Source organism: Ascaphus truei, chromosome 8 (genome assembly GCF_040206685.1).
Source record: "Ascaphus truei isolate aAscTru1 chromosome 8, aAscTru1.hap1, whole genome shotgun sequence".
Classification (NCBI taxonomy): Eukaryota; Metazoa; Chordata; class Amphibia; order Anura; family Ascaphidae; genus Ascaphus; species Ascaphus truei.
The window spans coordinates 54,348,863-54,360,450 of record NC_134490.1 but is presented as its reverse complement, the minus strand read 5'-3'; the positions used below and the strand labels follow the sequence as shown (position 1 = coordinate 54,360,450).

Below are 11,588 nucleotides of genomic sequence, written 5' to 3'. Positions count from 1 at the left end.
GCGGGGACCTGAAGTTACATTAACGAGGTCAGACCTAAACTTGGTGTTACTCCCACCCATACATCTGTTCCTGTTTTTAGGTAATTTCTCGTCATGGGTCCAGCTTTAACATAGCAACGTGGATCTGGGCCTAAGTATCCTCACATTCATTTTAAGGGATTTATTATGGGATAACATTTTATGCAACCTCAGCAACTGGATCCTATGAATAAAGTTGGTTTCTTGTGAAGTAATAGTGGAGAACCACTGACAAATATAGAGACCCCACTGATTGCTACACGCTTAAGGCTTGTTTTACAGATGGCGCGCTCGTGTGTGCTAATGCTCGTGCATGTGAATCACACTTTGTGTGTACAGGTCTGTGCTGTGAGCGACGGCACAATGGCACGTACTCGCCATGGTTTACTTTAACTACTGGATATCTGGGAGGAGGGGCTACTCTGGTTGTGTAGTGCTTAATTAACAAAAAAAAACATTTGCAGTGTATAGTCGTTTTTAAAACTTTAAATTATTCAAATAGTTGTCATTTTAATGGAAAAATAAGAGCGAACCTATGCGCAATTCAGCTCGTTTTTCTTAATCTGTTTTACAGATTATCCAAATGTTTTACATCTCCATCTCTTAAATTCAGACACGAAAGATGTAACAGTAAATTTATTGTTATTTGGAGCAATTCAGAAAGGACGCAAAATACAAAGTAATTGCAGCCTGTGATTGGCTAATAGAGCGTGACATGCAACGGCAGCAACGTGAAAATATACTTTTCAGGTCTTTCCACCGATTTGCAGGCTCAACGCTCACTGCCGCGCGTGGCTGATGTATCGAACGTCAGGCCTGGACACAGCAAATTCTAATTGACGCGCACTATATTGCACGCCATAGGCTGAGTCCATGGTGACTCCAGCCGTGCGGAGGCGCGCTGAGGCTGAGGGAAAGCGGTGCTTTCCCAGGCCTTAGTTTGCTCGCTGTCGGGGGGCGGGTCAGTGATGTCACGTAGCTGGTTCGCCCTCAATGTGGAGCGAAACGTCGATCCTTGTTCATTAAACTTTTTTGGATTGAAGACCACCGATCTCCCTTAATCTTAATAAACTGCCGACGTGATACGTGGTGACGTCAGACTAAATACGTTCCAACCACTTCACAGTGTCTGCCAGCCGAGTAAGGGGTTGATCACCGGCATTCCTGGGTGTTTCACAAACACCTTCACGGGTGCTAGACCACCGGAGTACCATTACTTTCTTTTTCTGAACCTTTTTAAACCTGGTGTACCCATTATACCTATTTCTGCCTGTGTTTGAGAGCTGAGGAACCTCTACTGCCTGTCTCTCATTGGATGCCGCTCGGAACCTTCAGCTAGTTACATCTTATAGATCAATGACTGATTTGATCAATGATCATTATTTCTATTTTATGTATATATTAGTATAAAAATGTAAAATCCAGAAAGCAATTTTTTAATTAATAAAATTATATTTGCACATTGCCGTGTTGTGATTCCTTCATAGAAGGACCTCATTTGAGTGGGAGCTCCTGTATCCCACATTGACAGATAAACTAAAATGTCACTGTTTGCATGTCCCCAGAGTGAGACGGTCTGCTATATCTATATTTGATCCGGAACGTTTTTACTTGGTTTTGTGTTTCTGCGGGGGCTCCTTACAACAACGCACATTTCCCCCGGGACCATGTCCTTGAACGGTCTGCAACCCGGGGAGCCGACGGTATGTACCGCTCACCGGTTACCGAGGGGGTAAGGGAGGGATACACAACAGGCGGGGGGGTGAGTGGTAGAAGCTCGTTGACGCTTCCTGTTATGGGGAAAACATTGAACGCAGCACAGCAGTGCGAGGGGGTCAGCGGAGATGTAGCAGATCTCTCATTGGTGGGGGAGCGGAAGCTTCCACCAATCAGAGTGCAGAGCACCGTTGACACAACAATGTGACACCGAGTTCTCAGTGATACATTCCAGCTGCAGTCCCATAATAGCGGGTGCACATTCAGCTAATGATTCATATATTTCATAGCGCGGTTATTATTATAGCTATTTGATCGATGCCCTTTAAAAATTAAGCAATTATAAGTGTTTCTGAAATTTGTTACAATTGTATTGTGTGAATGTTTGCAAACACTGTGACCTGCAGTTTAGAGTGTATTATATCTAATCATTATCATGGCCCCTAAAGTTATTGGTACTACACTAGGTAGGGCAGAAGAATACGTCAACATGTTTCCTTATATGGCACTGACCGTGGCACCGTGCTAGACATATCATTTTTCAGGCACAATGAGCCCCCTACCTATATAAAGTTATCATTTGTTTTTACTATTACCCCATAGAGCTTAAAATCTCATGTTGGTGCACAGGGAGATAAAGGGACGTGCCCAAGGTCACAAGGAGCTGGCACCGCTTCTCCCATTGTAACGGAAGCCTTCTTACCACAAAGCTACATTACCTTACAGCTGAATCATCCCTCTAATGAAAGCCCCGGTTGTGATTGAAAAGCACATTTTAAGACTTGTAATCATTATTATTGTAAGATATGTTTGAAAAGGCTTTAAAGCAGCCACCCCACCACTCGTTTATTGTAGTCAGAATCGGTACTTTTCTGTTTTTTTGCGTCTATTTCGGGAAATCAAAATGGTTGCCGGTTTAGCCTCAATACCACAGGCCAATAGGAAGCTGTGATTTCATTGAGGAATGATATTGCAGCCTTCGATTGGATGACACAGAGGTTCAGCTCCAAAGACCTCGCTGGTTCCAATTCTGTAAAGAAAAACGAAGAATGGTTGTATTGCTGCTTCAGAAATCCTATATTAAACACATCACTGCTATTAGAACTATGTTTGACATACAGTATATAGGAATGCATGTTTAAAGTGTTTGAGTCCAACTGTTACAGCTGCTCAAAAACAGAGTCAACAATTTGTTGATGATGGGTGTGAGTGAGACGTCAGAAGAGTGACATTTGAGGCTCATTATATACCGAATATGGGGTAACTCATTACTCGTACGGGTAGTTCTTCCTCATTCTGTATTTCGGCCACACCAGTTGGCTGAATTCCGATAGTTTAAACTTTAAGCATTGGTTATAAAGGATGTTAATTGCTAGGGGGGAAATCTATAGGAAAATTACATGTAATAGAAGCTTGATCCTTTGAACAGTGTCTTTGCACTTGTATTTAATAACTTTGGGGAAACTATTCATAGCTTTGCTAACTAAGGTCACTATGTACTTGTATATAAAAAAAACATTGTCTTTGGTAAAACCTTGTTACAGTATATCCTTTATCTCTTTAGAATTGGCAACATACATGTGCAAGCTTCTTCCTCTCCCCTGTAGCCTTCTCACATATTTCCTTGGAAAAAACACTTTCCTTCTCACTTTTCCAGTCCCTCTTCTTGGGTTATTATCAGATATAGGAACGATAACTCCAATCCACTATGGATTTAGCTATTGGAAACCCAACCTTTGAAGGACCCTGCTATGATCTAAAAAGTGGGTTCAGATCATTCTCATCACGTCACGCTGTGCAGTGCTCCTGGTTTTGCCATCTTTATAATGTCCCGTTATAGAAGCACTCACGATTCTGTAGTTTACTTTGCCACGGTTGGACAACCAGCGATATCCTCACATAATCCATATATCCCAAAGAGATGAAGGCACTCTAGTGGTCTCAATACTAAAAAGCAATTTATTACTTAACAATTATCTACGTTTCGGACCAATCTAGGAGCATTGAGACGACAAATCACATATCACCCTGTGCAGTGTTCCTGGTTTTGCAATCTTTGTAGTCTGAATAAAGCCACCAGCAGTCATTGTGACTGCATCAAGTCCATTTATGTAAATACCTCATACTGCACCACAGTAACCCGAAAAACACACAACAGAAAAACTCTTCTTCCCAAGGGACAGCTCCTTCCTGCAATATCTTCACCATGTTGGGCTGAAAGGACAGCTCAGTGAGTAAAGACACTGACTGAAAACACAGACACTCAGTAGGGGTAAAAATCCCAGTGTCGGCTCCTCGGGTAAATCATTTAATCTGCCTCTGGCACCAGACATAGACTGTAATCTTGCTGGGTCATGAGCTATGTCTGCACAATTCCATATACAGCACTGTGTACCGTGCGCCATACTGTAATTGTGGAGCGCTTTAAACCAGCCGTCCAAGCTGCTGTTTTATTTGTTTATTCCCCTCCCCCCTTTAATATGTGCATTAATACAATCCACCCAATAATAAGTAATTAGCTAAGTTGAGGATTGATCCGTTCTCCTGTGATCGATCGGCAAAGATTCGGCTCGGGGGTTCACTTAATGGCTGTCAGTGCAGCAGAAAAGGACCAAAGATACAAAGTTCTGTGGGGAAGATCATGTGACCAGTGTAACGCGTAGCTCACCACAAACGAAGCGCGACCGCAGTGCTGAGGTAGGGAATTGAGAAACGCCAACCCACAGCCACGCGGACGCGCCTAGGATGTAGATAGGTCGTGCAAGCCGGATCAGGGTTATAGAGTGCAGAGTAGTCGTATATACTTGCCAGGTCAGGATTGTAGAAGAGCGGATCGTCGGAGTACTTTGCCAAGGTCAGGAGCGGAGAGTGGAGAATGGTCGTGCGTTAGCCAGGTCAGGAGTAGAGAGAAGCGGAGTCCAAGAAACTAGCAGGGTTCAGGCAACAAAGGGTTAATCAGGACAAGACAAGGTATCATGAACTGACTGCAGCAAGGCACGGCGTCACACTGACTATGCTCAGCAAAGGTAAGCTGAAAGTGCAGGGTATATAAAAGAGGAGGCTCCAATAGCAAGCAGGGGTGGAACCAGGAAGTGAATCGTCATAGGCTGCGGATGCACGCAGGTTTGTCCAATGATGCAGCCGATCAGGTAGGAGGTTGCAGCCCGCGTGTGTCACAGGGTTCAGAGGGCGGGACTTGGAGTGTGTGATACTCCCACGCCGGTTCCGTGACACGTCAGCGGGAGCGGAGCCTGGAGCGCGCGTCACTGCCATGCTGGTCTTGTTTATCAACAGGGAGGGGACGGAGCCTACCGCGCGCGTCAGCGGGGAGACTAGACGAGCGCCCGCGATGTACAGCCAGATGAGGGACGGGATTAGAGACCGCAGATAGCGGAACAGACTGCGCAGGGTCCGCGCGCGTCACAGGACCGGAGGGCTTCGCTATTTGAGTGTCTCTGACCGAAGGACCAGTTAGATGAGGAGATGGTCCCTGAACACCGGAACGACGAATCCTGACAACCAGGCAGTCACTGGATACAATTGGTGCACTGCTAGAGAGAGGGCAGGGCTCAAAAAGGGGTGTGCCGGAGCCTGTTTCAGAAGAGGAAGGGGGTGTGACTTTGTAAATGGTTTCTATAGAAACAAAAACTGCTTGTTGCATAATAATACATTAAAAATGTCATTTAGAGTTGTTTTAAAAAATAAAAAATGCTACAAGTATTTTCTCATAGTACAGAACTGATTTATTAAAAATAAAACCACATTGCTTGGTCTGTGCTTTAAGTCCCATATAGCAAGTTATTAACATGTTAATGTCATTCTTTTTCAGTCTTTTGTCCGCAGGTTTCTTCACTGGCTTGATGTTTTGGATCCCACCACGTTACTTGCGTCAGATGTAAGTTCTCCAGTAACGACGTATATCTAACACAGCAATATTAAAGGGTCAGAAATACAAACAAGCGGGCGAATATGCACATCCATGATCTCCGTTTTACTCAGCAGTGACACCGAGTTAGCCACTTTCTATTTATTTATTTAATTTATTTATAAAATGTTTTACCAGACAGTAATACATTGAGAGTTATGATGACAAATACATGGTTACATTAAGTAAGCAGGGTTATACATTATATACAGTACAAGACTTTGCATGAACAGTTAAAGATAATATATGTTACTAGCTGAGAGACCCGGCGTTGCCCGGGATGTAAATGCGTAATAGGTAGTATTATTTATAACTCGTGGAACAATAGGTGAGTATTTGTTGTAAAGGTTTCGGGGGGGGGGGGAGAAAGGGGAGCGGGGGGGGGGAGAAAGGGGAGCGGGGGGGGGGAGAAAGGGGAGCGGGGGGGGGGGAGAAAGGGGAGCGGGGGGGGGGGAGAAAGGGGAGCGGGGGGGGGGAGAAAGGGGAGCGGGGGGGAGAAAGGGGAGCGGGGGTGGAGAAAGGGGAAGCGGGGGGGGGGAGAAAGGGGAGCAGGGGGGGGGGGGTGTTAATGGGTTTTTTTTTTGATCCGGATGAGCACCATGCGGTGGAGGAGAGGAGCGGGGGGTGTTGTTAATGGCGTGTTTTTTACTCCGGATGAGCAGGATGCGGTGGAGGTGAGGAGCGGGGGGGGGGGGGGGGTTAATGGCGTCTTTGTGGCTCCGGATGAGCACCATGCGGTGGAGGAGAGGAGCGGGGGGGCGAGTGGTGGTAATGGGTTTATTTTTTACTCCGGATGAGCAGGATGCGGTGGAGGTGAGGAGCGGGGGGGGGGGGGGGGGGGGTTAATGGCGTCTTTGTGGCTCCGGATGAGCACCATGCGGTGGAGGAGAGGAGCGGGGGGGCGAGTGGTGGTAATGGGTTTATTTTTTACTCCGGATGAGCAGGATGCGGTGGAGGTGAGGAGCGGGGGGGGGGGGGGGGGGGGGGGTTAATGGCGTCTTTGTGGCTCCGGATGAGCACCATGCGGTGGAGGAGAGGAGCGGGGGGGCGAGTGGTGGTAATGGGTTTATTTTTTACTCCGGATGAGCAGGATGCGGTGGAGGTGAGGAGCGGGGGGGGAGGGGTTAATGGCGTCTTTGTGGCTCCGGATGAGCACCATGCGGTGGAGGAGAGGAGCGGGGGGGCGAGTGGTGGTAATGGGTTTATTTTTTACTCCGGATGAGCAGGATGCGGTGGAGGTGAGGAGCGGGGGGGGGGGGGAGGTTAATGGCGTCTTTGTGGCTCCGGATGAGCACCATGCGGTGGAGGAGAGGAGCGGGGGGGCGAGTGGTGGTAATGGGTTTATTTTTTGATCCGGATGAGCACCATGCGGTGGAGGAGAGGAGCGGGGGGTGTTGTTAATGGCGTGTTTTTTACTCCGGATGAGCAGGATGCGGTGGAGGTGAGGAGCGGGGGGGGGGGGGGAGGTTAATGGCGTCTTTCATGCTCCGGATGAGGACCATGCGCTGGAGGTGAGGAGCGGGGGGTATGGGTGTGGATGAACACCATGCGGTGGGCGTTGTGGAGGTGAGGAGCGGGGTGAGGACCGGGGGGGGGGTGGTGTTTGGGGGGGGTTAATGGTGTCCGTGGTGGAGGTGAGGAGCGGGGGGGGGGGGTTAATAATGGTGTCCGTGGTGGAGGTGAGGGGGGGGGGGGTGTTAATGGCAAGTCAGTATGCCTCCGGATGAGCACCATGCGGTGGAGGTGATGAGCGGGGGGGGGGGGGGGGAGGGGTGTTTAATGGTGGTTAATGCTGAGTCGGTAGCCCTGGAGCAGAGTGTGGGGTGGGGGTGTGCGAGGGTGGTGTTTTGAAGAGGCGGTGTGTGGATGTGGGTGTATTTATAGAGAGAAGAGTATTTATAGAGAGAAGACTCTGTACCTGATTGTTAGAAGGTGGTGAGGTAGCAGGTGGTCAGGGTTGTCCCAAAAAAGTTTCAAATCTGTCAGTTGTGCAAATGTCTAGAGCAGTTAGGGTTAGGTGCAGCGATTCCCAAAGCTCAGTGAGGGGTGGTAGAGTGTGTCAGTGGTGTAGCTCAGTGAGGGGTGTGACAGTGTGTCAGTGTTGTTGGCCTTAGACCAATGAGAGGTGTGCGGGGGCGGGCATGGTGCGGGGTGCTGGCCGCAGACCAATGACAGGTGTGCGGGGGCGGGCATGGTGCGGGGGGGCGGGCATGGCCGACCAATGACAGGTGTGCGGGGGCGGGCATGGTGCGGGGGCGGGCATGGCCTGAGGCGGAGTGACAGGCCAAAGGTGCAATGGCATTGTCCCTAGGGACACCGGACATCCAGCAGGCAGGCATGCATGCATGCAGGCAGGCAGGCAAACATACAGTGCTTTCACTAATATAGTATAAGATAGGCATATGTAACAATTACAGACCAGATTAAAATGTTAGACAGCTTTAGTTTTGAAAGAATTTAGACTGGTGGCGGCTGTGCGAGTCTCCGGTAGACTGTTCCAGGTGTGAGGTGCACGGTAAGGCCACGTCCATAGAGGGGTTGTCAGTGCTGGACCGTGCTAACGCTGAGGCTCGCCTGCTGAAATCTGTGAGATTTCATGCCCATGCAGGAGAGCCAGTGAGCGCGATCGGGAGGCGGGGGGAGGCTGAGGGAGGCGGGGCAGTGACGTCGCTGGGCCAATCGCCCGTGACGCACCGACGTCAACGTCACGGCCCCGTGACGTTGACGCTGCTTCGCGCTGATTGGATGTTTTCAGCCGACAGCGCTCTGAAAAACAGTTTGCTGTCGGCTGAAAAATCCAGCGCCTCAGCACGCCTGCAGACGCTCGCGTGAGCCCCCTCTAAAGACATCCTCATGGAGGATGCAGGGGTTCAGAGCGGAGCGTCAGCGCGGTGTCCCCTGCTATGGACTCGGCCTAAGAGGAGGCGGAGCGGCCGGATACTTTGTTGAACCTTGGGACCATGAACAGTCTTTTGGAGTCGGATCTCGGATGATAAGTGCTGCATGAGGTAGGGGTTGAGGAGCTTGTTCAGATAGGCGGGTAGCTTGACCAGAAAGTATTTGAAGGCAAGACAGGAAAGATGAGCATTTCGCAGGGATGTGTGTTGTAGTTGCATTGGAGGACAAAACGGCATATTGAATTGTAGAGGGTGTCAAGTTTGCTTAGGTGGGTTTTTTATGTAAATGGGTGACTTGTAGCTCTGTACCATAACAGAGGTGGAGCTTCAGAAGTGTAAGGCCGTAGAAGCCCTTTACAGAGTTTTATATTTTAAAAGTACATGACACTGCTGATCTATAGGGCGCCCTGCAGTCATGGGACAAAGCTTTGGCCTGCACATGTACATTTATCCTTTCAATGTTTCTTGTACAAAGGCAGAATCGGTAACAGAAACAAAATGCTGGTTACATCCGGGGCATTTATTAAAGAGGTTGTTAGAAGGAGAAAACCCTGTGCATTAACAGCAAATAATTGTTTTATGGCGTTCCACTTAATAATGGTCACAGCAAAGAGAGATTAGAGGCCCCCTCTGCAGTTATAATAGGAATACTCAGGTTTCAGAGATTGGATTACATGTTTCTTACTCAATGCTTATACTTTTGATTTAGGAAGAAATCAAAAACTCCAAGGCCTTGTTGCAAAGTGTGGGACACATCACTAAAGATGCCATTCAAAACAGAAAGGTAACGTAACCATAAAGGTAAATCCAAATCCATGCCTGACACTGTGAGTTAGGCTGTACGTTTGCTATTACAAGTACTGTTATAAAACCCGAAGACTATAACTGATGTATTAATAAAGATATATTTTATAATAAGGAAGCACCCATTACCTGGGGACTATACCCATGGCTACTTGGGTATGATGGCACATAATGCAGTAATAAAGGGCATGTGAAAATTAGGATGTGTACTCCATCATCCACATTATCGTGCTTTATTTGTTTTTATCTCCATATGAGATATAAATACTTGTGCATGTAATATGTTCCTGGGCATACAGTATCAAATAGAACTATACAAGGAGGCCCAGGAATGGGGCTGCACTATCACACTGGCTAGCATGGTTGTCATGCTGCCTTTTCACTTAACACTGGCAGTTTGGATGTCACATGCAGACCTATACTCCATTAGCATTAGTGGGGATAACATCCCACAGCGCACATATAATAAAGTATAAATCGCTATCAACAGCTGTTGAAGTGAGTGACCTCCGCTGAGCGGCAATGACTACTGTAGGTTAGTGAACATATCCCCAAGACTTGGCACAGGGATGGCCAACTCCAGTCCTCAAGGGCCACCATCAGGTCAGGTTTTCAGGTTGTCCCTGCTTCAGCATAGATGGCTCGATCAGTGGCTCAGTCATCAACGTTGATTGAGCCACTGATTGAGCCACCTGTGCTGAAGCAGGGACATCCTGAAAACCTGACCTGTTGGTGGCCTTGAGGCCTGGAGTTGGCCACCCCTGTTAAGCATCAATATGTCAGTTCTTGTTACTCTTCTTGTCAGGCATACATATATATATATTTATTTATTTATTTCTTGTTCAGGTGGAAGACGCTGGGAAATTATGTGAGGTGAGTAAAGAACTTGCTGTATACACTGTAACAGACCTCACCCTTTAGCATCATAATGTACCTTATAGTTGTAGTCAATGTTCAATCACATATGTAGGTAATGCATAGTTTGTTTGTAACATGTACAAAGTTTATTGGCTTTTAGAGCAGCTGCTAATAACAGAGTATTTATAGAAATCCACTGCTCACACGTGAATACTTTGCTGTTTAACAAAGGTGCTACATTTGGGACACAGTGGATTTGTAAAATGCGGATTGTGCTATGAATGAGATTCATATCATTTAATACTATATGCAAGACAGAATGTGTCATTTAATCCAACCAGGTTAACACATTCCTTTCCATTTCTCTTTGTTGAAGGTATCTCTGCACCCAGATACCGGGAACATCATCCCCACATTATTTAGACCTCCCGGTGAGCATCAGCTAAACCTCCTCTTTGTCTGAACGAGCTCAAGAGCAAATGAAAGGTGCCTGTACTGGTGCAAAACAGTTGGGAGGTGGAAAGAGTTTAAGTGAATTGAAGAGTTTAACCAGAGGAGTTTCCAATGTGAATCATGCAGAGATGTTCACATCGGCCGCAAAATAAGAGGAAGAGAGGGTTTCTGAGCATGAGGTACAGTTAGCGCAGGTCACAAGGAGCTGAAAGTCACATTTGAACCGGGTTAGCCTTTCAAAGGCAGTGCTTAAACACAAGGCCAATCCTTTTGCCTGCTTGGGAAATTCTCAGGATAAGTCCTATCTGCAGCGATGGCCAAGATGCATACAGTATATCTGCAAATATTACACCGTTACAAGTCCCTTTAAGCCCCATTGGGAGAATAGTTTTTGTTTCCTTGGAACTTACTGTTATTTTACATTGGTGCCTGTACCTTTCTGGTTCATCACTTCGTTTCTGTTTTTAGCAAAAGGACATCAGAACCATCAATATAACGGCTACCAAACCTATAACTCCAGCCATCTGCAACATTATACAACATTTATTTCATACTGGCCTTGCCTCTTCATATGTAGGGTTTGGTATTTCTGCCACTGTTCATTTCTGCAATGATTTTGACAACAAATATTTCTCTGTTTTCAGCTTTCATGCCTTTGGCTACTCCACTGGTGAGTTGAGTACTATTGTGAGCCTCATATGGTGCGGAATATATACATGTGTATGTATACAGTATATAGAAAAGAAAGAAACCAGCGCTCTTAATCAATAATGGATGATAAGTTAATAAAATATACGTATATAACACAATGTGGCACAAAAATACTATATTGAAGTAAATGTATATATACTAGTTAAAAAGATCTAAAGTCCAATATTAAAGTCCATAAAACACGCAGAAAATGCAATAAATGCAAA

At 46.8% G+C, this 11,588-nt stretch overlaps 1 protein-coding gene across 2 annotated transcripts in view; it reads left to right on the top strand.

Moving 5' to 3' along the window:
* The first annotated feature begins 1,644 nt into the window (after positions 1 to 1,644).
* Positions 1,645 to 11,588, top strand: part of SFXN4 (sideroflexin 4) — a 22,719-nt gene continuing 12,775 nt past the window's right edge. For both annotated transcript variants that reach the window (XM_075612034.1, XM_075612035.1), the window contains exons 1-6: positions 1,645 to 1,721; positions 5,564 to 5,629; positions 9,266 to 9,340; positions 10,207 to 10,233; positions 10,595 to 10,649; positions 11,316 to 11,341. In XM_075612034.1, coding sequence (XP_075468149.1) covers positions 1,686 to 1,721; positions 5,564 to 5,629; positions 9,266 to 9,340; positions 10,207 to 10,233; positions 10,595 to 10,649; positions 11,316 to 11,341 — 285 coding nt within the window. In that variant the 5' untranslated portion in view covers positions 1,645 to 1,685. The remainder of the gene's footprint in view (positions 1,722 to 5,563; positions 5,630 to 9,265; positions 9,341 to 10,206; positions 10,234 to 10,594; positions 10,650 to 11,315; positions 11,342 to 11,588) is intronic.